The following is a 25,656-nucleotide window of genomic DNA, read 5'->3' as shown; positions in this document are numbered from 1 at the left end:
TCTAATTTCTTTAATTTTAATTTTATTCTAATAAATAGCATTGATAATACAAATTTGTAAATTGTAGACAAAGAGTAAATTAATTATTAAAGGGGGAGATTGTAGATAATAGTTTGTGCTAAGTTTACCTACAGCATATTATAACGATTTTTTGATACTTTGCTATTTATTATCATTGTGTTAATTTATAAAATGTCTCGTATTCGCAAGATTGCAACTGGATACATCTGGAACATTTTTTAATGAACGAAATTTAACTATAACTCTTCACATTATGCATTACATACATATGAATTGAACTCATTCATCATAAGTCTCAGAATACAAACTAATTTGAGAAGTATACTACAGTAATTTACTATACAATATTGTACCTACTATGGATAATATCTGCCGTATCTGCTTAGAATCTTTAGAAGAAAAGTATAAAGTATCACTTACAGTTACTTTTAAAGGTCTAAGAATATTTAAATACATAAATTCCTTAACAAATATTGAAATAAAAGAGAACGATGGATTCCCTTTCTCTATGTGTTTGAAATGTTATGACGAATTTGGGACTGCAGTTAATTTTAGAGAGAAATGTATACAATCTGATAATAAATTAAGAGAAGATTACGGCCTACCAAAAAATGATATTACAGTATGCATTTTCAAAGAAGAAAGTAATGACAATGAATTGTCGGAACATTATAATAGTAATGATGAACCAATGATAGATGTAAAACCCTTGCTTAATTCTAATGCCTTAGAATATGATACTTATGAATGTAAATTTCCATCATCTAATGAGGATGAGGATTTAACTTGCAACAAGGGTAATGTTTCTAAAGCAGCAGAAACCTTGCACTTGCATCAGGCTAAGAAGAAATGTGAAGTGACTAGATTTGAATGTGACGACTGTGGAGAAGTATTTAAAAGCAAATGTAAAATGGCAGAACATTGGAAAAAAGTGCACTTGCCAAGTAAACTGATTTGTCCAAACTGTAAAAAGAATTTTAAAACATTTAAATCATTGAACAGGCATAAGTTAAAGAAAATTTGCCATAGAATTGATGAGAAATGGATGCACATAGAAGGTGTTGGCAAAGCTAGAGTATTTACATGTAAGGCATGTTCACATACAACAAAGAAATCGTGCGATATGGTAGCACATGTCCGCAACCATACTAATGAGCAACACTACACATGCTCATATTGTCCCCGTAGTTTTAAGAAAATGTCGTCATTATTGTTCCACCAGGATAACAAGCATAATATTACGACACAAGGACAGGAAAAGTGCAACAAATGTGAGAAAATATTTCGTGACAAGTATCAGTTCAAGGTGCACATAGCCCGTGTTCACGAAGACCCAATAATACAATGTCCTGTATGCAAGATTTCTCTCCGGAAGCGTTGTCTTAATCGCCACATGAGTAGGCATGGTGGCCGCAAAGATTTTACGTGCGAAGTTTGCGCCCTGTCATGTTATACTAACTGTGAACTAAGAAATCACAGGCTAAGACAACATTCTGAAAATGGGAGATATACTTGCAAATTGTGTCCATACAAAACATACAAATCAAAATCAATGAATAGCCATGAGAACAGGCATAAAAGTGGGCAGTTATGCTGTAACATCTGTTTTGTATTTGTAAAAGATAAAGACAGATTGTTGAAACATCAACGGCTTCATATGGATGGGAAAATATTTCAGTGTCCATACTGTCACATGAAATTTTTCACAAATGAAGCTAAAAGGAGACATGTGAAGATAAAGCATTCTGTAACTTTGTTATCCAGTAAGGGAGATATAGGTACAGCGAGTGAAAATAAGAGTAGTATTGAAATTCAGCTTGACAAGAAAATTCTCAATGATTTTGAGTAATAAGGAATTGTTTATAGTATCTTAATGTTATCATATTTAGTTATTGGAATATTAAATTATTGTAAAAGACTATTTCATTATTTTATTTGCAATCCTCTATGTCTACTTATTGTTTTGGGTATTCTGTTTGAATAATTTTGAATGGGAATTATCTACATAATTAATTAATTAATTAATAAATAATAAAATTCGAGTGTCTGTTTGTAATATTAAAAAAAGTAATAACCGTTTTCTACTAAATTCGTATGGATGTATACACGGTACATAAGCCAAAATAGTATCTTTTTTATTTTTGTCTGTCCCTCTGTTCCGGCCAATGCCTGGAACGGCTGTGCCGATTTTGACGGGACTTTCAATTATGGAATACATCCTGCAAATCATATCGCGATACAGTTAAGAAAAATAATGCGCTTGATAAGTTGCTCGATATTTATAAAAAAATCAAACCAAATACTTAGCACGAGAGAAGACGTAAACAATAAAATTAATTCCCTACGAACAAATTTTCGGAAAGCTTAAAGATTAAATTCAATTGAATTTTGAATTAAATTAATTTAATTTAATTAATTAAATTATAATTTAACTAATTAAATTATAATTTAATTAATTAAATTATAATTTAATTTATTAAATTATTATTTTAATTATTAATTTTTTTCTCATCCAGTCCTTAATCCATCGTTTCTTTCTTTATTGCTTTTTTTTAGATAGTAAAATTATTAATGCAATACTCAATGCAACGATTCTTTTCTTTCTATTCATTATGTTAAACGTTCGCACGTAGGTACCTAATCTAGCTGCGGAACGACTGATGCCCGTTTTCACCAACATCCCCTAAGTTTAGGGGATCCCCTAAACATGCTTAGGGGACCGTTAAAAGATGGTTTTTGTTTCACCAGCCATTAGGGGTCAACTAAACGTTAAAAGGTCCCCTAACTTTAGGAGACCGACATTTTGGCCCATAAACCGGCACATAAGTGAGTGATCCTCTAAGAAACAAAGATGGATAGTGATTTATATGAGTTTTTAGAAAATAAATTTAGACACGGTTTCGACTATATTCGACGTAAATAACCATCGCAGACCAAAAATATACCGAAAACGACCAAATTACTTCGAAAGTTTTGATGAAACTGATTTTTTTCGGAGATTTATGTTAAGTAAATCATCAGTGTTGTATTTATTGGAAAAGATTGAACACGCCTTAGAATTTAATGATAATAGGTGAGTAGGTACAATCTTCTAATTACAAGCTTTTTTAAAAATTAATAGGTTTGTATTTATGCACATACAATGGCATACCTAATTAAGTACCTACCGCTATGATAGTTTTTCTTTTAAACTTGTGTAGTTACAAATGCTGTCCTTACCTACCTATTTCATTTGCTTTTATTTCAGAAATAATTCTATATCTCCAATTAATCAATTATTAATAACATTGAGGTTTTATGCTACGGGGAGTCACTTGTTAGCTGTGGCAGACATGGGTGGTATCAGTGTGGCTACTTGCAGTCGGATAATAAAGCGAGTATCTGTAGCGATTGTAACTCTACGACCAGAGTTTGTCAACTTCCCTAATACAAGTGAGGAGCAAGAAAACGTTAAGATGGAATTTTATAATATTTCAAGATTCCCTAATGTTCTTGGCTGCATCGATTGTACACATGTGAAAATTCAATCACCAGGTGAAACTTCAAGACTAAACTTTATTACGTTAACAAGTCAGTTTTTTACACAAAATAATGTCGTTTTGTATGTTTTTTTAAGGTGGCGATGATGCAGAGTTATTCAGGAACAGGAAGGGATACATGTCCATAAATGTTCAGACAATAGCATCAGCTAATTTATTAATAAGGGATGTTGTGGCACGTTGGCCAGGTTCAACACATGACTCGGCTATTTATCAAAATAGTCATACATATAGAAAATTTGAAAGAGGAGACTTTACTGACAGCTATTTACTGGGTGACAGACGACAGTGGATACCCGTTGAAGGTAAAATAGTTAAGCAAGTACAAGTATTTATAAAAGGAAAATATGTATAGAAATAAATACAATCCATGTGTCATATGATAATCAATTTATTAAAAAAAATACAATTTCTCTATTTAGTCATTCTTTGGCACACCAAATAAATTCTTCAGATTGAAGTTTCCACCTGTAAAGTAAATTATAATATTATCTTATATATAAAAATGAATCGCAAAATGTGTTGGTAAGCGCATAACTCGAGAACGGCTGAACCGATTTCGATAATTCTTTTTTTTATTATATTCCTTTAAGTACGAGGATGGTTTTTATGTAGAGAAAACGTAAATATGTACCACGGGCGAAGCCGGGGCGGACCGCTAGTGAACTTATAAAACAGCAGATATTTTTTTCTTTTCAGAACCATTTGTTGACTCCTTATTTAAATCCAACGACAAGAGGTCAGCAGAAATACAACGAGGCTCACATAAAAACCAGGAATGTGGTAGAAAGACAATATGGAGTCTTAAAACGACGTTTTCCTGTGTTAGCTGTTGGTATAAGACTGGAATTGAAAAATGCAATAAATGTTATTATTGCGTGTTGTGTTTTACACAATATATGTATTTTAAGAAAAGAACGTGAGCCGGTGAATGAAAATAATGTTCCTAATAATTAGGGTTGCCAACACTTCATCATCAAAATATAGTATTTTCCAAAATAAGGTGTAAAAAATATAGTACATTTAAAAAAAATATAGCATTTTATGGGAAAAACAAAAAAAATTGACAATTATATTTTTTTTTTATAAAAACTATATTTTTTTGCACTTCTTGCACTGTGTAACAGCTTTTTGTTTAAAATAAAAGTGTCAAGCTTGGTCACATTCAATTTTTTAATTAATATAAATCAAAAGCTCATTTTTTTATTAATGACTAGCAATGCCCTGCGGTTTCACCCGCATAGATAGCTATATCGTGACAGTGAAAGTCAATAATCACATGAAAATCACCTTCACCCCGTCCCGCACTCGGCACTACGCCTGCTCATTGTATTAAACAGTATACCTACTAATTTCTGTAGATTGACACTTTTAAAAATTCGTTATATCTTTTGAATGGAATATCCAATTTTTTTTAATTTAAAAAGTATTTTGCTGGTATTGAAACAGTCTATTAATACCTAATAAAACATCATTTAATGGGATAAGGATTAATATATGTGTATGGATAACATGGTTTGATTACTGTCGGCACTTCTATTTACTTTGAAAACGTAAAAAAGTTGTAGTAACATAACTACTGAAGATGGGCATATGGTATCGCGGACTTTCTTGTAGATATTGATCCATTCTATAATACCGTAGAACATTGTTTTGTTCTATCTTCAATAGATTCCGCAGCGCATGCGATGACAGAATTTTTATTAAGGAATTTTTTACACCTTGGGTTACATTATTGCATTTTTGGTAAGGATCTCTAATTTTTTTTTAAATGCAATATAGCCTATGTTGCTCAGTGAAGATGCAGCTTTCTAATGGTGAAAGAATTTTTGAAATCGGTCCAGTAGTTTATGCGTGAAAACCATACATACATACATACTTACATAATTACAAACCTTTCCTCTTTATAATATTATTATATATTATACTAGTATAGATATAGATAGTATAGATTAGTATAAATAGATAGGTACACTACTTCTGTTTCTTTCTTCTCGCCACTGGTATATGCGCAATAGGTTATATGACTTAGCCATCTTAACAATAATTAAAAGGCGCGTTCTTATTTTTTTTTAATGAAGGATTTGTTTGTAACATTTGTCGGTGTTGAAAATATAGTATTTTTGCGTACTATATATGTTTTCAACAGTATATAGGACGCAGACCCGAAATATAGTACAATACTATATATTATAGTACGGTTGGCAACCCTACTAATAATATAGAGGAACTCATTACAAATGGGCAAATAGGAAACATTACCAACATCACATCCCAGAACACATATATGGATACAGAAGACTACAAATTACAAATTATTTTGAAAACCTGTTACGTGAAATAAATTAATATAGGAAAATAATTTGGAAAAACCAAAAGTGCACGCCTCATAATTTTTTTTTAATAAATATTTATTAATTATTATTTTTGTTTATTTAATAACAATTAAACCACATCGAATCAGACCCTGAAAAATGAAAGGGTTCTATTCCTGAGCATACTCAAGCGTAAGAGAAAAAAAAAGACTCGATTAGTAAAGTATTTCGGTCGCTATCGTGTTAACAAGAAAAAGGATCCGCACATACAGACACACGGACGTCCAAGACAGAACTTTTTTAAACTGTTTTTTATCTAGTTTAAATAACAAAAACGACATCAAAAATATCATGAACGTTAAAAATAGTGTTTTTTCTTAATATGTGTGTGTATGTATTATCTTACAAGTGCAATGTATGATACATAAAGACATTTTAAGTTTGAAAAATCAGATGTTTTGCGCGAAGTGACAGTAGTACCCACCTCAACGCTTCGCTTATGAGGCGTGCAAAATGATTTAGGTACAACTTGTAGATAATTTTATGGCCTCTCAACATTTTTCCTTGAAAGTTTTTCTCTAACATGTGTTGTGAAAATTATGAAACTAGCTACTTCAGGACCAAGTTCTCAACTTATTACAACTATAGGGTCGGGAGGATCGTTCATCGATCAGCCCGCCAAAATTTTAGTGCAAAATTTTTTTACATATTATAAATCAGAATAAAATAGGCTTACCAATAAAAAACTAGTTACTAACTACACTAATTTACAAGTTTATATATAAGAAACAAAAGATATATACAAAGCCAAACTCAATTGAATATTAATTAAAAAATTTTCAAATCAAACAAAAAATACACCCGGCTCGTTCGAAGATTCCCGCGCTTTTTCAAAAAAAAAATAAACTTATTTTAAAATAATTATAATTTTTTTACACATTTTTTGCTCTATAACTGTTTTGGAAAAGGACGCAACACAAAATTAAAAAAAGTTTATAGTCTAAGAGCTGTGTGCATGTTCACGTCATGTGTTGAACATTAGAAAATTTAGACATGAGGATTGTCCGATTGCTTTTACCAAGCCTAAGATAAACCAGTCCTTCCGCGAAGAGATTGTGTATCAGGATTTGACTATAATCTATACTAATATTATAAAGAGGAAAAGTTTGTAAGTATGTATGTAAGTATGTATGTAAGTATGTATGTATGTATGTATGGTTTTCACGCAAAAACTACTGGACCGATTTCAAAAATTCTTTCACCATTAGAAAGCTGCATCTTTACTGAGCAACATAGGCTATATTGCATTTTCAAAAAAATTAGAGATCCTTACCAAAAATGCAATAATGTAACCCAAGGTGTAAAAAAATCCTCAATAAAACTTCTGTCATCGCGTGCGCTGCGGAATCTATTGAAGATAGAACAAAAAAATGTTCTACAGTATTATAGAATGGATCAATATCTACAAGAAAGTCCGCGATACCATATGTCCATCTTCAGTAGTTATGTTACTACAACAACTTTTTTACGTTTTCAAAGTAAATAGAAGTGCCGACAGTAATCAAACCATGTTATCCATACACATATATTAATCCTTATCCCATTAAATGATGTTTTATTATAGACTGTTTCAATACCAGCAAAATACTTTTTAAATGAAAAGAATTGGATATTCCATTCAAAAGATATAACGAATTTAAAAGTGTCAATCTACAGAAAATAGTAGGTATACTGTTCGAGCAGGCCGTAGTGCGGGGGTCACGGAGGAATTCTACCAATATGCGTCTTGACGGAACACAGTGGGGTTTTGGTCGGTAGGAATCCGACATAACCCACGGCCCCTCCCCTGGAGGCCGTGGGTATCTATGAAAGATTTCCCCACTAAAACAAAAAAAAAGGCCGTAGTGCGGGACGGGGTAAAGGTGATTTTCATGTCCGACCTATAGTAGACTTTTCACTGTAAAGATATCGCTATCTATGCGGGTGAAACCGCAGGGCATTGCTAGTATATTATATGTAGAGAATTCGCATTTTTAAGTTATAAAAATAAAATACCCAAAAGAATAAGTAGACAGAGAGGGTTGCAAATAAAACAGTGTAATAGTGTTTTACAATAATTTAATATTCCAATAACTAAATATCATATCATTAAGATACTATAAAATATAATTCCTTATTACTCAAAATCATTGAGAATTTTCTTGTCTAGCTGAATTTACTAATAATACTACTCTTATTATTAATACTACTCTTATTTTCACTTGCTGTACCTAAGTTACAGAATGCTTTATCTTCACATGTCTCCTTTTAGCTTCATTTGTGAAAAATTTCACGTGACAGTATGGACACTGAAATATTTTCCCATCCATATGAAGCTCTTGATGTTTCAACAATCTACCTCTATCTTTTACAAATACAAAACAGATGTTACAGCATAACTGCCCACTTTTATGCCTGTTCTCATGGCTATTCATTGATTTTGATTTGTAAGTTTTGTATGGACACAATTTGCAAGTATATCTCCCATCTTCAGAATGTTGTCTTAGCCTGTGATTTCTTAGTTCACCGTTAGTATAACATGACAGGGCGCAAACTTCGCACGTAAAATCTTTGCGGCCACCATGCCTACTCATGTGGCGATTAAGACCACGCTTCCGGAGAGAAATCTTGCATACAGGACATTGTATTATTGGGTCTTCGTGAACACGGGCTATGTGCAGCTTGAACTGATACTTGTCTCGAAATATTTTCTCACATTTGTTGCACTTTTCCTGTCCTTGTGTCGAAATATTATGCTTGTTATCCTGGTGGAACAATAATGACGACATTTTCTTAAAACTACGGGGACAATATGAGCATGTGTAGTGTTGCTCATTAGTATGGTTGCGGACATGTGCTACCATACTGCACGATTTCTTTGTTGTATGTGAACATGCCTTACATGTAAATACTCTAGCTTTGCCAACACCTTCTATGTGCATCCATTTCTCATCAATTCTATGGCAAATTTTCTTTAACTTATGCCTGTTCAATGATTTAAATGTTTTAAAATTCTTTTTACAGTTTGGACAAATCAGTTTACTTGGCAAGTGCACTTTTTTCCAATGTACTGCCATTTTACATTTGCTTTTAAATACTTCTCCACAGTCGTCACATTCAAATCTAGTCACTTCACATTTCTTCTTAGCCTGATGCAAGTGCAAGGTTTCTGCTGCTTTAGAAACATTACCCTTGTTGCAAGTTAAATCCTCATCCTCATTAGATGATGGAAATTCAGTTATACATTCATAAGTATCATATTCTAAGACATTAGAATTAAGCAAGGGTTTTACATCTATCATTGGTTCATCATTACTATTATAATGTTCCGACAATTGATTGTCACTACTTTCTGCTTTGAAAATGCATACTGTAATATCATTTTTTGGTAGGCCGTAATCTCCTCTAAATTTATTATCAGATTGTATACATTTCTCTCTAAAATTAACTGCAGTCTCAAATTCGTCATAACATTTCAAACACATAGAGAAAGGGAATCCATCGTTCTCTTTTATTTCAATATTTGTTATGGAATTTATGTATTTAAATACTCTTAGACCTTTAAAAGTATCTGTAAGTGATACTTTATACTTTTCTTCTAAAGATTCTAAGCAGATACGGCAGATATTATCCATAGTAGGTACAATATTTTATAGTAAATTATTGTAGTATACTTCTCAAATTAGTTTGTATTCTGAGACTTATGATGAATGAGTTCAATTCATATGTATGTAATGCATAATGTGAAGAGTTATAGTTTAATTTCGTTCATTAAAAAATGTTCCAGATGTATCCAGTTGCAATCTTGCGAATAAGAGACATTTTATAAATTAACACAATGATAATAAATAGCAAAGTATCACAAATGTATTTAATCGTTATATGCTGTAGGTAAACTTAGCACAAACTATTATCTACAATCTCCCCCTTTAATAATTTACTCTTTGTCTACAATTTACAAATTTGTAAATTGTATTAGGTAAATACCTATCAATGATAAAATAAAGAAATACAATAGTGTCAATACTGTCAATGTCAAATCATAAACAAATGAATGTCAAACTGGCATATAAATATCAGTGTTACTATTTTTTATTAATATAGCAAAAATAAACTTATTTTAAAACAATTATAATTTTTTGCTATAAAACTGTTTTGAAAAAGCTTATATCATTAAGTATTGGATGGAGTACGCTGGCAAATGTTCTTACTAAACTTTCTGCTGATTTTGGTGCGGGGAGGGTAACTCACACTATGAAACACAATCACACATTCACAAAAATAATTTGTGTCACGAAAGTCGTAAAAATTTACGACCTTTTATGCGACGAGTTTTTAAATTCAACTCTATTACCAACTTCATAAAGATTAAATTTGTATTTCATTCCAAGATAGTCTCGTGGGGAGTACGGTTCAATATCGCGTTTTAAATTCAACTTTATCTCTTAGCTCATAAAGATTAAATTTGTATATTTTCTTTCCATGATAGTCTGGTGGGGTCGCATCAATGATCGAGTAAACATGACTCGATTATTTGTCTTGATCATATCGCTAAACGATACATCGACGATTATTAGAAATTGCATTTAAATAGATATTTGCGTAAAAAAAATAAAAAAAATACTTAAAAAAAAATGTGAGCCGTCATGGGACGCCTGGCAGATGTGAAACATCGTTCGGTTTACAAGTGAGCCTATAGATGTGTATAGCGTGGCGACCCGTCGCCATGGCAAGCGTCGCCACGTCAACAATTCGGTTTACAAGTGAGCCTATAGATGTTTCACATCAAAATGAAAGGTTAATCCATCTTTTTAAATATTTGATGTGTTTGACTTGTTTCTGCAAGACTGGACAGTACAAAACGGCATTTTTAGCGGAGAACTCGCAGACGTCCTTTCGATGTTTTACGAATACGCAGAGTGTTTGTAATCGATTACGCAAGTAGTTTTTATGAAAGCATAAGATTTTTCGATTCGAATAATCTTATACCTCGCCAAAAGGGGAAGCGCCTGTGAGTGTTTCAGTGTTATCCATTACTTAATGATCTAAGTGAAAAAGGACGCAACACAAAATTAAAAAAAAATGTAGTTTAAGAGCTGTGTGCATGTTCACGTCATGTGTTGAACATTGGAAAATTTGAACATGAGGATTGCCTGATTGCTTTTACGAAGCCTAAGATAAACCAGCCCTTCCGCGAAGAGATTTGACTTGGATTTGACGGATTTGACTATAATCTATTATATGTAGAGAATTCGCATTTTTTAAGTTATAAAAATAAAATATCCAAAAAAATAAGTAGACAGAGGATTAGATTGCAAACAGCCTATAGGTCCGTGGTCACAGCGTTATTTTTATTTCATCAAAAACTGACAACACAGTAAACGTCAGTTGACTTCGTTTTACCGTAGTAGCTTACCTACAGCTACGCTTACGTACCTAGTATTTGTATTCTCTTTGGCTCTCGGATCAATTAACTTTGAATATTAGAATTTAGAAATACAGTAATGTCAATTTAAAACGAATTAATGTCATCTAAAATAAGTTATTTTTCAAAGCAAAATTATGAAAAACTCAAGAAATTACAATTTTCTAATGTTCGACACAATATTTTATAAAAAAAACTAGCTTACCGCCCGCGGCTTCGCCCGCTTTATCTAAAACCTAATAAATTATATACTAAAACCTTCCTCTTGAATCATTCTATCTATTAAAAAAAACCGCATCAAAATCCGTTGCGTAGTTTTAAAGATTTAAGCATACAAAGGGACAGAGAAAGCGACTTTGTTTTATAATATGTAGTGATGCACCCAGCTCTTGGACTGTATTTTTATAATTTTATGTTTCGTCCTTTTCCAAAACAGTTTAAAACAAAAACATATTAAGCAAATGTTTTAAAAAAGTTGTTTTGCTACTAGCTTCCGCCCGCGACTCCGTCCGCGCGGATGTCGGTCTTCGCGTGGATTGTTTATTTCTCCATTTTGAGTAACTCTGACAATGACATCTTATAAATATCTATTGGACCCAATACGGCTAGGCCTATAATAATACGCAACGCGTGTTCGCGGTTCTACAGAACAACGTCTATGGATAAAACTGAAAAATTAAGATTAATTTTTTCTACGTATTTTTCCAGGATAAAAAGTATCCTATTTTACGCCCAGGATAATAAGGTATAATTATACCAAGTTTCATCGAAATCGAACCGTTAGTTTTCACATGATGTCTTCACATACAGACAGACAGACAGACAAAAATTTTTTTAATCACATATTTGGGTTTGGTATCGATCCATTAACACCCCCTGCTATTTATTTTTTCAATATTTTCAATGTACAGAATTGACCCTTCTACAGATTTATTATATGTATAGATCGTAGACAGAGAAACTAAAGTAACAAGTCGCGTTCGCGTTAAAACAAGGAAAATATTAGCGTAATTTATCGAGTTTTATCATTCAATCCATACTAATATTATAAATGCGAAAGTAACTCTGTCTGTCTGTCTGTTACTCAATCACGACTTAACTACTGAACCAATTTGCATGAAATTTGGTATAGTGATATTTTGATACCCGAGAAAGGACATAGGATAGGTTTTATCCCGGAAATCCCACGGGAACGGGAACTATGCGGGTTTTTCTTTGAATGCGCGGGCGATGCCGCGGGTGGAAAGCTAGTAACCTATAAACATCAACAAGTAAGTGTTGCCAGTGTCGGGAGAAATAATACCCCGATCATCATTAAAAAAAAAATTGATGACAATATGGCGAAACTCGAAAGTAAATGAATACGAAATCCCATAATAATCCAGTGTTTCGGGAAGACTTTTGCATCGAAAACATATTTTAATTTATTATTTCTCAAAGTAATTATAATTGACATAAAATTACAATTTATAATTTTATAGAACTGAACTACCTGCGAGTATTAATTATTAACCTATGTTTATCGATTGGTTTCCAGATGATCCAGACCTACGTAATAAATGGATCGAAGCAACTGGGAGAAAAGATTGGATTCCCACAAAATATTGTAAAATTAATAATATGAACAAGCCAATGAAAAAGTAAAAATTGTGTACACGAAATTAACATTGTTCGCAATCAATAATCAATCTATTAATTGTACTTTTTTGTATCTACTACATTGATAATAAAGACAAAAGAAAAATCTAATACACTGGTTTTATTTAATTGATCCTAAAAATATTTACCCTTTCCCTGTAACATCCAAAACATCCGGGAGCTCTGATACTGTGGCAACCTTAGAGTATAGATATCTATAGAGCGCGAACAACCAAGTGGGAACAGTAGGCACAGGTGGGAACAACACGACGTTCCCGCCGCGCGCGCTCGTAGTCGTGGTTGAGTGCTGACGAAGTGCGTTGTCTTACGTAGTATTTGTATTCTCTTTGGTGCGTTGCTCTGGATTTTTATTCATATCTAGGAATAAACATTGTGAAATGTGCAGTTATATATCTTGCAAAAACGATACTAGAAAATACACAAAATTGAAATCCAGTATCACATTTCATCAGTAAGTCGATTGTTATACTTATTTTTATGAAAATAAATCTAGCATCGCGGGGGTGAAGGGGAGGTGGGAGGCGGACACGCGCAGGCTCGCTCGCGCGCCTCACTGCCGCCACGTGATCTTAGTGATGTAACCTGACCAACGCTGTACTCTATATAAAGTTTACTAGAAGAACTATATTTTAACAAATTATTTATTTATTTCTTTAAAATTGAAACTCTTCTAAAAATGTATTATAAATAAACTTGTGGTGTGTTTTATATGATAGACTTTCTAATATTATGAATGCAAATTGCAAATGTATTATAGTGTAAATGTAAAGTATGTAATGCACCGCTAAATTGATTTTGAACATTTTATAGTAGAATGGATAAAATTAAATAAAAAAATTGTTTATATGATTTATTATATTATCATTGTAAATTACTAATTATTTCTTATTTTTATTTAACATTTTTAAAACATTATTATTATTGTTTCATTTATTATTAAAGAAATAGCACCAAACCCGAATTTTTATTTTATTAACTTTAATATCGAACTCGTTTTTCTGATATTCATAAACATATTTTTTTTAAGTACTTAAAATTAATACAAGAAATATTCAAATGGGATAAACACTTTATTCTCTTGGCAAACAAATTTAAAATGACATATTATTATTTATACTTTATTCATACATTTCTCCTTAAATAACATATTGAACATAAAATTTACAAAAGATACATATTTATTTACATAACTTATCGATAGCTCGGCACGCAATTGATACCTACCCATCCCTATTTGTCACACACACATCTATATATTATCTATACAAGGGCGTCGCCAAGGGGGGGCAGGGAGGCGTCGCCAAGGGGGGGCAGGGAGGGGCAGCTGCCCCCCCCTAGAGATTCTAAAAAAGTTAAAAATTTTGATCGCTCTTCCCACAGAGCAAGTAATATTCCATGCACGACGTGTACGGTAGAGCGATCGTTTAGCAGCCTCGGGAGACTAAAAACCTGGCTAAGAAGCACTATTAGTGAAAATCGCCTCAATGGTTTGGCCATGATGAATGTGCATCGAAAACTTATACATGGAAACTTACAAGATTTTAATAATAAAGTGGTCGAGAAGTTTACAATGAATCCCCGAAAATTATGTTTTAATTAACATAATACAAACAACGACCCCTATAATATTAAAATCAGGTAATTTAAAAAAAAAATACGCTGCTCGCTGTACATTTATTCAAATTCAAACTCCTTTTTTTATTCTATTTTTCTAATAAATGTTATTATAACTTATAATTACAAGTTTTTTATTGCATAGTCAAGAGCTCGTGCTCGTGTAGCTTTACACATTGGACTCTGTACTGTCACAGAATATATACAGGATAGAGCAAGTTTTTAAAAACCAAACGGAAAACTTATTTTATGTGATTTTATTTTTTTACGGGCTCGGCTCACAAAAAATCAAGCATCTACCGCAATAATTGACGTCACCATGAGTAAAAATCTCATCGTACTCGGCGATAGGTGAAAATTGAAAAAGTCATAACTCCGAAACTACGAAAAATCGCATAACATACATGGGGGCATGGACGTATAAAAAAAGACGGACGGTATATCGCCTAAACATTGAGTGAAGCCTAGTAATGGCGGCGAAACATCCATGTGTGTGTGCCATGTTGCCATGGCAACAGCTGTGTTGATGACAATGGCGGCTGTATTTTTTTCTATAAATTTTGCCGTAATAATTTTGTCATTAAAACATAAAAGAAATAACTTGCTTCCCTGTGGAATGTAATCCCTTGTGATTTGTTATTTAAAATTGTACTGTTGCGACACCATTTAACCACGCAAGACGGCATTTTAAATATTTTTTGTGAAACAGTGACGCAGTTAATCAGTCGGTAGTTCACGACGTAATGGCGGCCGACTAGCTTACTATGGTGAGAGTGTGTGCGTGTTTATTGTCTTTACACGATCGCTAGCTTACTATGGTGGCTTCACGTTGTTTGTTCGTTATACGGCGTCCGTCTTTTTTTATACGTCTATGCATGGGGGTGATTCGGATAGCCCTCTAGGTCCTCTACCTCCTGGCTTCAGTATATCCATACTTCTTGGGACACCCTGTATGTATATTATTATATAGTTATTACAATCGCTGTAGATGTAAGGCTCGTAGTACAAGTGGAAAGCTTCATGGGCTGTCGATTTTACCTACAATTCATACCTACTTTTCTCATTCATACAGAATGAGAAAAGTGTATGAATTGTAGTAGGTAAAGCCAACTTGCCCCCCCCTGCGCCATCGGCTGGCGACGCCCTTGTATCTATAGCTATTAGCTCATCTGCCTACGAGGTGCACAAAGCAATTTGTGCAATACACTCGCTTATACTACTGTAATATATACTCTAAGGTGGCAAGTTGGCAACATTCAACTTATACATTGACAAACTATGTATTTTTGTCTCAGTTGCGGTTACAGAGTACCTTTGTCTATTAGTTTCTCTGTCTACGGTATAGACACAGGTATCTAACATGTCAGTTTGACATTCATTTGTTTACGATCGTAGAGGGAGAATGAACTAGGTACCTACTCCTTCTACGTTTACGATCATATATTTTTAATGATAGGTTGCTGTAATTTCTGTAATTATAATTGGTTTACCTTATTTAAATACATTTAAGTTATACTTTGCTAGCAATTATTATGGTGTTAATCCATAAAATGTCTTTTACTGGTATGATAGAAATTTAACTAATCCTTCTTCTACTTCTCAGAATAAAAAACTAATTTGAGCCGTATTAAAATAATTTACTAAAAAATATTGTACTATGGATAATATCTGCCGTATCTGCTTAGATTCTTTAGAAGGAAAGTATAAAGTATCACTTACAGATACTTTTAAAGGTCTAAGAGTATTTAAATACATAAATTCCATAACAAATATTGAAATAAAAGAGAACGATGGATTCCCTTTCTCTATGTGTTTTAAATGTTATGACGAATTTGAGACTGCAGTTAATTTTAGAGAGAAATGTATACAATCTGATAATAAATTAAGAGAAGATTACGGCCTACCAAAAAATGATAATACAGTATGCATTTTCAAAGCAGAAAGTAATGACAATGAATTGTCGGAAAATTATAATAGTAATGATGAACCAATGATAGATGTAAAACCCTTGCTTAATTCTAATGCCTTAGAATATGATACTTATGAATGTATAACTGAACTTCAATCATCTAATGAGGATGAGGATTTAACTTGCAACAAGTGTAATGTTGTTTTTAAAACAGCAACCACCTTGCACAGGCATCAGGCTAAGAATAAATGTGAAGTAACTAGACTTGAATGTGATGACTGTGGAGAAGTATTCAAAAGCAAATTGAAAATGGCAGTACATTGGAAAAAAATGCACTTGCTAAGTAAACTGATTTGCCCAAACTGTAAACAGAATTTTAAAACATTTAGATCATTTAACATACATAAGTCAAAGAAAATATGCCATAGAATTGATGAGAAATGGATGCACATAGAAGGTGTTGGTAAAACTAGAGTATTTACATGTAAGGCATGTTCATATACAACAAAGAAATCGGGCAATATAATAGTACACGTCCGCATTCACACTAACGAGCGACCCTACACATGCTCAATTTGTCCCAAACGTTTCAAGCAAATAGCGGCATTAGTATTCCACCAGGACTACAAGCATAAAAAGTCTACACTACCACAGGAAAAGTGCAAAATATGCGGTAAAATATGTCAAGGCGTGAAGCGGCTCAAGCAACACATAGCCCGTGTTCACAATGAGCCAAAAACACAGTGTACTATATGCAAGATGTCTCTCCGGAAGCGATGTCTTAAAACCCACATGGCGAGGCACGCCGACCACAAAGACTTTACGTGCGAAGTTTGCGCCCAGTCATTTTATACCCACAGTGAACTAATAACTCACAGGCTAAGAAAACATTCTGAAGATAAGAGATATACTTGCGACTTGTGTCCATACAAAACTAGCAAATCAACATTAATAAATAACCACGCGAACAGGCATAAAAGTGGGCAGTTATGCTGTAACATCTGTTTTGTATTTGTAAAAGATAGAGGTAGATTGTTGAAACATCAAGAGCTTCATATGGATGGGAAAGTATTTCAGTGTCCATACTGTCACTTGAAATATTTCACAAATAAAGCTAAAAGGAATCATGTGAAGATGAAGCATTCTGAAACTTTGTTATCCAGTAAGGGAGATATAGGTACAGCAAGTGAAAATAAGAGTAGTATTGAAGTTCAGATAGACAAAAAAATTCCAAATGAGTAATAAGTAGGTAATTATTTGTAATACCTATATTATTGATATGATATTTTCTTATTGGAATATTAAATTATTGTAAAAAACTATTTCACTGTTTTATTTTCAATTCTCTCTTCTGTCTACTTATTCTTTTGGGTATTTTATTTTTGTAACATTAAAAACATGCGAGTTCTCTACATATATGTTATAGTCAAATCCCGATACACAATCTCTTCGCGGAAGGATTGGTTTGGCAAAAGCCATCAGGCAATCCTCATGTTCAACACAATATACCTACAATATCTTAAGTATGGATGTATGGATGTTTGTAACTCTTTCACGTAAGTTTACTGAACCGATTACAATGAAATTTAGCACACATATAGAGGGTAACTTGGATTAACACATAGGATAAGTTTTATCCCGGAAATCCCACGGGAACGGGAACTATGCTGGTTTTCCTTTGAAAACGCGGGCGAAGCCGCGGGCGGAAATCTAGTTTAATATAAAAATGCACCCAGGTCTTGGACTATAATATTTTAATTTTGTGTTGCGCCCTTCAGATTTTTAACAAAAAAAAAATTGTAAAAACAATAATTTTACTAATTCAATAATTTACAAAAAATTTAGTAGTGAGTGGTTGGGATGAGCGGGGGTAATAATTATTATACCGCGTCTAGTGGAACTTCTCGTGGCGCGCATTCAAGGAGCGGTGCATCGATGAAAAATGCCGCAAAAATTTAAACAAAATAAGAAGTCTACTTAACTACTCATGGCTCAGGCCCCCAAAAATATATTTAAAAATATTATACTCTACTAAAATTATTTGCGACAAGCTTTCCATCTGAGACTTCGCCCGCGTAGTCAAAGGATTTCCGGTAGGTATATTAAGTAATATCCCATGTTATATCCCTTCTCAGGTCGCAAATTATATTTGTCCGAAATTTCATAATTATGGCATTATATTACCGTCTAAATTATTGCATGAACTGATGTGGTTACACTAGAGTTTACCTAGATATGTCGGTAATTATTGGCATTTAACTACCGCAGCAAAAAAAATATTAGTTAATAATTAATATATAATATGGTTTCTGTATAATTCATCAAGGATTTTTTCTTTTTCAAAAGGATTTTTTCTTTTTCAAATCATCTATTGTACAAGTACAAGTACAAATGATAAATTTTGTTTGATCCGACGCCACGCATCATTGTGTACACTGCGATTTTTATAGTTCTTCTGTCGGGTATCCCAAAGAGAAGAATTCCAAGAATTCCAAAAATTAGCGCCATCGAGCGCTTTTTCATTTGACCTCTCCATGTCGGTCGATACGTGCGTCGCCGGTGAGCTCATATTGCACACTGGACAAACGGTAGTGTGCTGTGTGCTCAGTGCTGTGTGGCCGCAAACGCAATAATTACCGCGGTAATCTTCTTTGATGTGCGAAAGAATACCGCCGCCGCGCCGGAGCTATTGCCTACCGCCATTTGTCATATTGATTGGCATTGTAGAATTATGGCCATAAGTCATGGTTACACCACTTACACCTAGGTGTTGTTAAAGTTGTGGCAATAATTATTGGCATATCAGTTATCACGGTAGTGTGGCCGTAGTACAGTTGGTTCGTTTGGAAGCTACGCTGCAGCACTGCTGCAGTAGTAAGTATGCAATGTTTTTCTAAGGGGGCGTCCACAAATTACGTGAAATGTTTATGGGGAGGAGGGGGTAACGTTGGATACGCGGAGTCTCGGCAAATTTAAAAATTAAAACAACTTATCCTTTGTCAGGAATAACTAGACCTAAGTAATAATGAAATTTCTATTATTCTGAATTCTTAACAGACATAAAATTATTGTGCTTCAGATTCTTTAAATTTCATAAACTATGCTGGTACGAGACAAAAATATCATCTATCTATTCGAAATACTTTCTCTCTCTTAGATTAATTCGAATAAAACTTTCTTTCTCTTGCATTACTTTCTTAAAAATATATAGCTATCTGCTATACTAATATTATTAAGCTAAGAGTTTAGTTTGTTTGTACGCGCTAATCTCAGGTCCGATTTGAAAAATTCTTTCGGCCTTAGCCCGTTTATCGAGGAAGGCTATAGGCACAGACTAATAATAATATGCTATATCATCACGCTAAGACCAACAGGAGCGGAGCAATGCAGGTGTAACCGCGGAGAACATTAATGTAATAAAATATAATGCAAAATAAAACACAAATACACATCTAAAGTTCTTTATTCTTTTCTTTCTTTATATTACATATCACTCAAACTCCATGGAATTTAGATTCAACTTAGTATTTAACTTATCTAGGATACAGTTGAAACGACGCTAACTTAACAAAGATCCTCTAAAGACTAGTTTATATTACAGTGATTATACATCACTTGAAGATTTATATTTTATATTACATATATTCTTTTACAATTAACAGACTTGGTATATGGTCCGATGATAGTACTTCAAAAGCTATAATATATGAAATGACACATTTAAAAAATGATATCAATATTTTTTTAATAACAAGTAACATGGTTATGAAAAACAGAAAGTGAATCGAGCCTGCGATCTAATGTAAATAAGGGACACCTATGAAATATATTTTCTGAACGAAATCTATAGAACTAAACTGTACTATAGAATTTCTATTTTTCTAAGATAAGGTACTGTGTTCTAGCAAATGGAAGTATGAATTATGTTATTTATTTTATTTAATTACCCTTCAAAAATTTCCAAACAAAACAAAAAGCATATTGTACATATATTTTTTTGCTTATAATGTAGCAAGTAAACATTTTTATTTGTATACAGAATACGCATATATAAAAATAAGAACATCCACTTTTATACATCGTCAAATAGATAAGCATCAACTCTTAGTTTCTCGCACAGGTATCTCTTATTTAGAGCTATCTTCATTTCTGTACTTACAAATAACAAGGCAGAGCTATCTTCAATTTACAAATTACAAGGCAACGTCTTTAAAAATTATTATTGGTCCCATTTTATCCATATTATTGTACTTAAATTTATGGCTTTAATAATAGTGTTACCATTTACCAGTAAGGAACAAGTCGGTAAATATATTATTATTTGTAAATGTTTAAAATATCTATTTACCCCACAGATTTACCCGCTACTACAATGTCAAATATTTTACAATGTAGCAAAATTATAGCAACGGGATGTATGAGGAAATGTAGATATTATATCAGCACAGACTATTAAAATATTACTAAATTGGTAAAAACTACAATAAACGTTTTGATAATATATTTACAAAACATATTTACGGTCTTACTAATAAAATGTTACCCATTCGCTATGCAATGGATTACTTTTTGCAATAACCTGTCTTGTTTTTATGATTGATGTTTCATGTGAGCAAGAGCAGGACACAGCTATGGTAGAAAATGGTTGAAATTTATCCATTGTTTAACTCTGTGGTTTAACTTTTTATTAGTAAGGCCGTTAATCAACGAGGTTAAATTGCGTTTCGTGGTTAGATTTCATTTGTCAAATTCAGTCTAATTTAGCATTTTTTTGTCTTTTTCATATCGCTTGGAATATAGGTCGAAGTTATTTTTGGACGAATATGAATTTATCTATAGAAATATTTAAGTCTGTTTTAAATATTTTGTCAAGTAGATAGATAAGGCAGTGAAAGAGTACGAGAGAAGTAGGAAAATATAAAATTTTGACATTTATTATTGAGTTACAAACATTTGTTATAATATAGGTATAGGTACTTATAATTTTTGTAAGAACTACTTAAAATGCTTTTACAGAGTTGGTAACGCCTTCTTCAAAGTTATCTTTATTTCTCAATCATTTAATTCTTAACAAATAATGCAAAAAAAAAACATTTTTTTCGTAGGTAGTTAATTCATTTTATTTCAGGCGTTTTCACTCTCTAGAAAAAAAAAATATCATCTCACTTTTATTACAAAGTATGAGACCATTCTCAGTAAAAAGTTATTGTTTTTTCAGACTGTCAACATTCGTTAAGATTTTTCCAAATTAATTAGTCTATCCCGCATATTTTATGAAAATCTAACATCTATTTTTCATAGTCATAGTTTTTTTTGTATTTTTTATTTTTATTTGGCTTTTGATGTTTGAAATAATGTTCGTATTAATTTTTTGTGTCTAGATTTGAATTTAGTTCAAAGAATTGGGTTTATTTATAAAAAAAATTGTTTTCTGAAATCAATACTATTTTGAATTTAGTTCATGTAATAATTTATTTGTATTATTTTTGTTAATTTAAACGTTACAAATCTCAATATAAACGAGGCTAACCACGAAAAATTTCAAAAATCGCGTCCTATCTACAATTTGGTGTAATCTATGATCAATCGGGTTCCTGGTGGGAGCAGTGTGGCACAGGAGAGGGGGAGGATTTGTAAGCTCGGGGGAAGAGGGAGGAGTAGGATGGGGGAGGTTCGTATTCCGGGGGGGATGGGGGGAGGGGTGGTGGGAACATTTGCTGCGACGACGCTGTCACGGTGACAGTTGGTGACAGGTCGATGCAAGATGGTGGAATGTTGAGCGGAGTGTCGGACGGCTTGGAGCTCTTGCAGCAACACTCTGGAATAGAAAAAAATTGGAAATAAATATTAAAATAGTAAAATTTATGGTGTACCAAGTGATTGAAGTGTAGTAACGGTGAAATTTACTGTGAATAATATTTTTTTTGGAAATAAATGGCTTTTAAATTTGTTTTTATTAAGTACTAGCGGTCCGCCCCGGCTTCGCCCGTGGTACATATTTCTTTAAATAAAAACCATCCTCGTACTTCAAGAAATATAATAAAAAAAGAATTATCGAAATCGGTTCAGCCGTTCTCGAGTTATGCGCTTACCAACACATTTTGCGATTCATTTTTATATATAAGATTATTTAATAGAAGGTTAAATTAAAACTGTGTTATTAATATTAAAATACTAGTACCTAAAACTGAATTAAAGTTAATTAAAAAATAAAATCCTAAATCGTTGCAATGTGACAATAAAAGAAAACAACTCTATGAGAAAATGAATTTCCTACTTGTCCTACATGATACATCATTACTGTTCCATTAGAAATTGTAATAATAATATAAATTTTTACCCCAAGCCAAACAGAACATAAGTATGGTGGCGCAGACGAGCATGCCAACCACGAGGTAACTCCAGGGTCCATAGGGCTTCAGGGCTTCCGCGAACTCCAGTAGAGCGTTTGACTTCTGCTCACTTTCGCTTATCTTCACTGTAAGAGAAATTTGACGGTTATTTATTTGGAGGAATGAATAATATATTGTATGTCTTCCAATTTATGGCTGATGAAGTATTGAGGATGGTAGATAGTTAGGTTAAGTAGATTTTAACGGTTCATCATAAAAAAAATTCAAGCTAGTACACTGGGTTCAGAAGGCTTATCAACAGCTTTCGTCTGGCAACATGCAACCAGTTTTTTAACCGACTTCAAAAAAAGAGGCGATTATCAATTCGGACCGTATATATATTTTTTGAGATAATACTACTAAAGTCGATAATTTAAATTTAAAAATCACGTCTAGGTTAGTTTCATAACATTTTCATGCTGTAAACTGGGTAGCTACTTTCCAAGAAATTTCAGACTTGAAGTGAAAACTTCTTTAGCGGCGTTGAGCACTTTTTCTGTAATGGGTATAAAATCTTAAACTCGCGTCAGGACACGTGACCTGATCGAAAAAGCGTAATACTATTCCAAAATATCAAACATGCTCAACGTTAATAATCAAGTTTTCACTTCTGCCGGTACTCCCGGAGTGCAACCCGTCTTTTTTATGTTTTTTTTTTCTTTTTTTTTGTGTGGTGTTTCTCAATGTTAGCCAGAAGGGCTTCTACATTTTAACGCGGACGCGGGGGTGAACTGAAGGTTCACCCTGGTAGCGACATGCACAAGGGCGACCCCCTTGACGGGGATCTCGAACCTCGGCTTGGGCTGTCGCTTGAGTGGAGGAGGCCAAAAGGGCCCTAATCGGACGGGTTTTTTATGCAACACTCACTAATAACAGAGGGCTTGGTAACCGCCTCCGGCTGGTCCAGCCCCAGCAGCTCCTGGTTGCGCGCGGCGAACCTCCGCAGCACCTCCAGCAGCGGCGAGTCCCGGCGGCGCGCGCACGCGGCCGGCTCCTCGTCCTCCCCCGCGGGGCAGTGCCGCACGCCGTCGCACACGAGGTACGAGGATATGCATAGGCTCGTCGCGCCGCATGTGAACTGGCTGTCTTCGGAGCATATTGCACCTGCAAAGAAATAAGAGTTGAGTACTGCGTGCAATGGAGTGAACTGGTGAAGCTGGATGAGTATTTCGCGCTACTAGTGTCTTTAGGTAAAAAAAAGACGTGTGGCACTCAGAGACTGCCGCGGTAAAGCTATTGCATGCTATGCCTTCAAGCCACACCTCCGTGCCCGTCGGAGTGAGGAGCGTGAGGTTTTTTCGTTACGGAATTTCTGGATTCGGTCCCCGCGCTCAAGGCCCGCGATAGAAGCTATGCAATAGCTTAAAAAAATGGTTGAGTACTGCAGGTGAACATTCTTTGCAAATGACAAACGTTAAGCTATATTAAATTTACAAATTCGCGTGTCTAATGGGTAAAAAAAGGGTGAGATGGCAGAGCAGGCATAAGTGGTTGGAAGATAAAAATAAATAAAAAATTTGAATCAAATCAGGAGAGAATTCTATGAAAAGGCAACTACGCTATTTTACGTTATTAACAGAACTGAATAAAACACCCTCATATACATTCGACTGTTAAAGCTCCCAGACTGTTAAGGCTGTTAAGGCCAAAACAACAATCACACAGAAAACTTAACATAATAAACAGTAGCCACCAGTCACAACTGTGTGATAAATATGCATATTATGCAATAACATTAGACAGATAAATCAACATACCAACATCCAGAACTCACAACTGTCCAATCACAAACCACTAACATACTAGAGACCTTCCCAGAACTTCAAAGACTTACCACTATTAACAGCAGTGACGACTAGCCGCAGTTTCTCCGTGTGATGGTAGGTCGTGGCCGGCGGGTTCCACACCACCCTGATCTTTGGGGGCAGCAGCTTGGTGCCCGCTCGTGCGGCCACGGACGCCGCGTTGCCGCCGCACAGCGATAGCTTCCATATGGGCTTCGATTCTATATACTGTAAAGATCATGGTTTGATTATAGGACATGTTAAGATGGTAATAGAAAGGATTTCAGAAATTTTAACGGATGGAAAAAACTTTTGCTATAATCGGTGTATTACTAGGCGAAAATTTATTATCCTTTTGGAAAAACCTACATTTATTTGTGCCTTTTTAATTTGAATTTGTTTGTTCATCTTATTAGCGAGACTCGTAATTTCTTACGTGGCATTAATGTTACAAAAAGTTTACAATCATATAGCACATACTAATACTAAAACTTTTAAGTCCAAATAAAAACGGCATAAAACCTGCTCTCAAGGCTAAATCTAACGATTCAATCGCTTTAATAATAAAATATTTAATAAATTACGTTGTTTACATGTCCGTGCCATCGAATGATCTGGAAGGTTGCTCAATTCACCGTTTACCCTCAATTAACCCGAGCGTTCATGAAACTCAATTACTCGGGACACTTGCGACTCATTAAAATGTCAATTTATTGCTGTTCCTTGTTATTGTTTCCGTGATAGGTATTTCGGCTTCGACAGCATGTCATTGTGTATTTAACAATGCGTGTTTTGAGTTGATGATTATTTTGACTCAATCTAAAGTTGCAATGGCAAAATAATGCTCCTTCTAGCTATAGCTAAACTACTTACCTACACATTCTTTAGCAGGTACCATTCCTCCCGAAATGCATTGCATTAGTTTATTTATATTGTGAATTTCATCTTAATGAATTCAT

General features: G+C 33.7%; 3 protein-coding genes and 1 pseudogene across 4 annotated transcripts in view; 2 read left to right on the top strand and 2 right to left on the bottom strand.

The window, feature by feature from the left end:
• Nucleotides 1-154: 154 nt before the first annotated feature.
• LOC149909377 (uncharacterized) lies at nt 155-1,936 on the top strand. The gene has a single exon (XM_090119367.1). It carries the CDS (start codon nt 380-382, stop codon nt 1,868-1,870), a length of 1,491 nt encoding a protein of 496 aa, XP_089975493.1. The 5' UTR covers nt 155-379; the 3' UTR covers nt 1,871-1,936.
• A 6,100-nt stretch (nt 1,937-8,036) lies between these two features.
• On the bottom strand, nt 8,037-9,895 carry LOC149909376 (zinc finger protein 711-like; annotated as a pseudogene).
• A 6,098-nt stretch (nt 9,896-15,993) lies between these two features.
• On the top strand, nt 15,994-17,843 carry LOC149909375 (zinc finger Y-chromosomal protein-like). Of its 2 annotated transcripts, none has more exons than XM_090117365.1 (2): nt 15,994-16,083; nt 16,216-17,843. In XM_090117365.1, the coding sequence occupies exon 2, from the start codon at nt 16,270-16,272 to the stop codon at nt 17,761-17,763; it is 1,494 nt and encodes a 497-aa protein (XP_089973491.1). In that variant the 5' UTR covers nt 15,994-16,083; nt 16,216-16,269; the 3' UTR covers nt 17,764-17,843. The 2 variants fall into 2 exon arrangements, with proteins under 2 accessions (XP_089973491.1, XP_089973500.1); XM_090117374.1 differs by having other exon boundaries at nt 15,999-16,023.
• A 3,980-nt stretch (nt 17,844-21,823) lies between these two features.
• LOC149909374 (uncharacterized) overlaps nt 21,824-25,656 on the bottom strand; it is a 64,324-nt gene continuing 60,491 nt past the window's right edge. The window contains exons 4-7 of the mRNA XM_090119365.1: nt 24,748-24,925; nt 23,781-24,017; nt 22,862-22,999; nt 21,824-22,339 (exon numbers count right to left, since the gene is read on the bottom strand). Coding sequence (XP_089975491.1) covers nt 22,104-22,339; nt 22,862-22,999; nt 23,781-24,017; nt 24,748-24,925 — 789 coding nt within the window. The 3' untranslated portion in view covers nt 21,824-22,103. The remainder of the gene's footprint in view (nt 22,340-22,861; nt 23,000-23,780; nt 24,018-24,747; nt 24,926-25,656) is intronic.

Source organism: Colias eurytheme, chromosome 3 (assembly GCF_061535395.1).
Source record: "Colias eurytheme isolate Ceu_HAF_F1 chromosome 3, ilColEury1 Martin Lab GWU primary, whole genome shotgun sequence".
Classification (NCBI taxonomy): domain Eukaryota; kingdom Metazoa; phylum Arthropoda; class Insecta; order Lepidoptera; family Pieridae; genus Colias; species Colias eurytheme.
Note: the sequence above shows the minus strand (reverse complement) of the source record. Positions and strands in the feature narration are given on the sequence as shown.

What these genes read in the sequence shown, in the direction of transcription:
- LOC149909377 (XM_090119367.1), top strand. Translation starts at nt 380, where the DNA reads ATGGATAATATCTGCCGTATCTGCTTAGAATCTTTAGAAGAAAAGTAT.
- LOC149909375 (XM_090117365.1), top strand. Translation starts at nt 16,270, where the DNA reads ATGGATAATATCTGCCGTATCTGCTTAGATTCTTTAGAAGGAAAGTAT.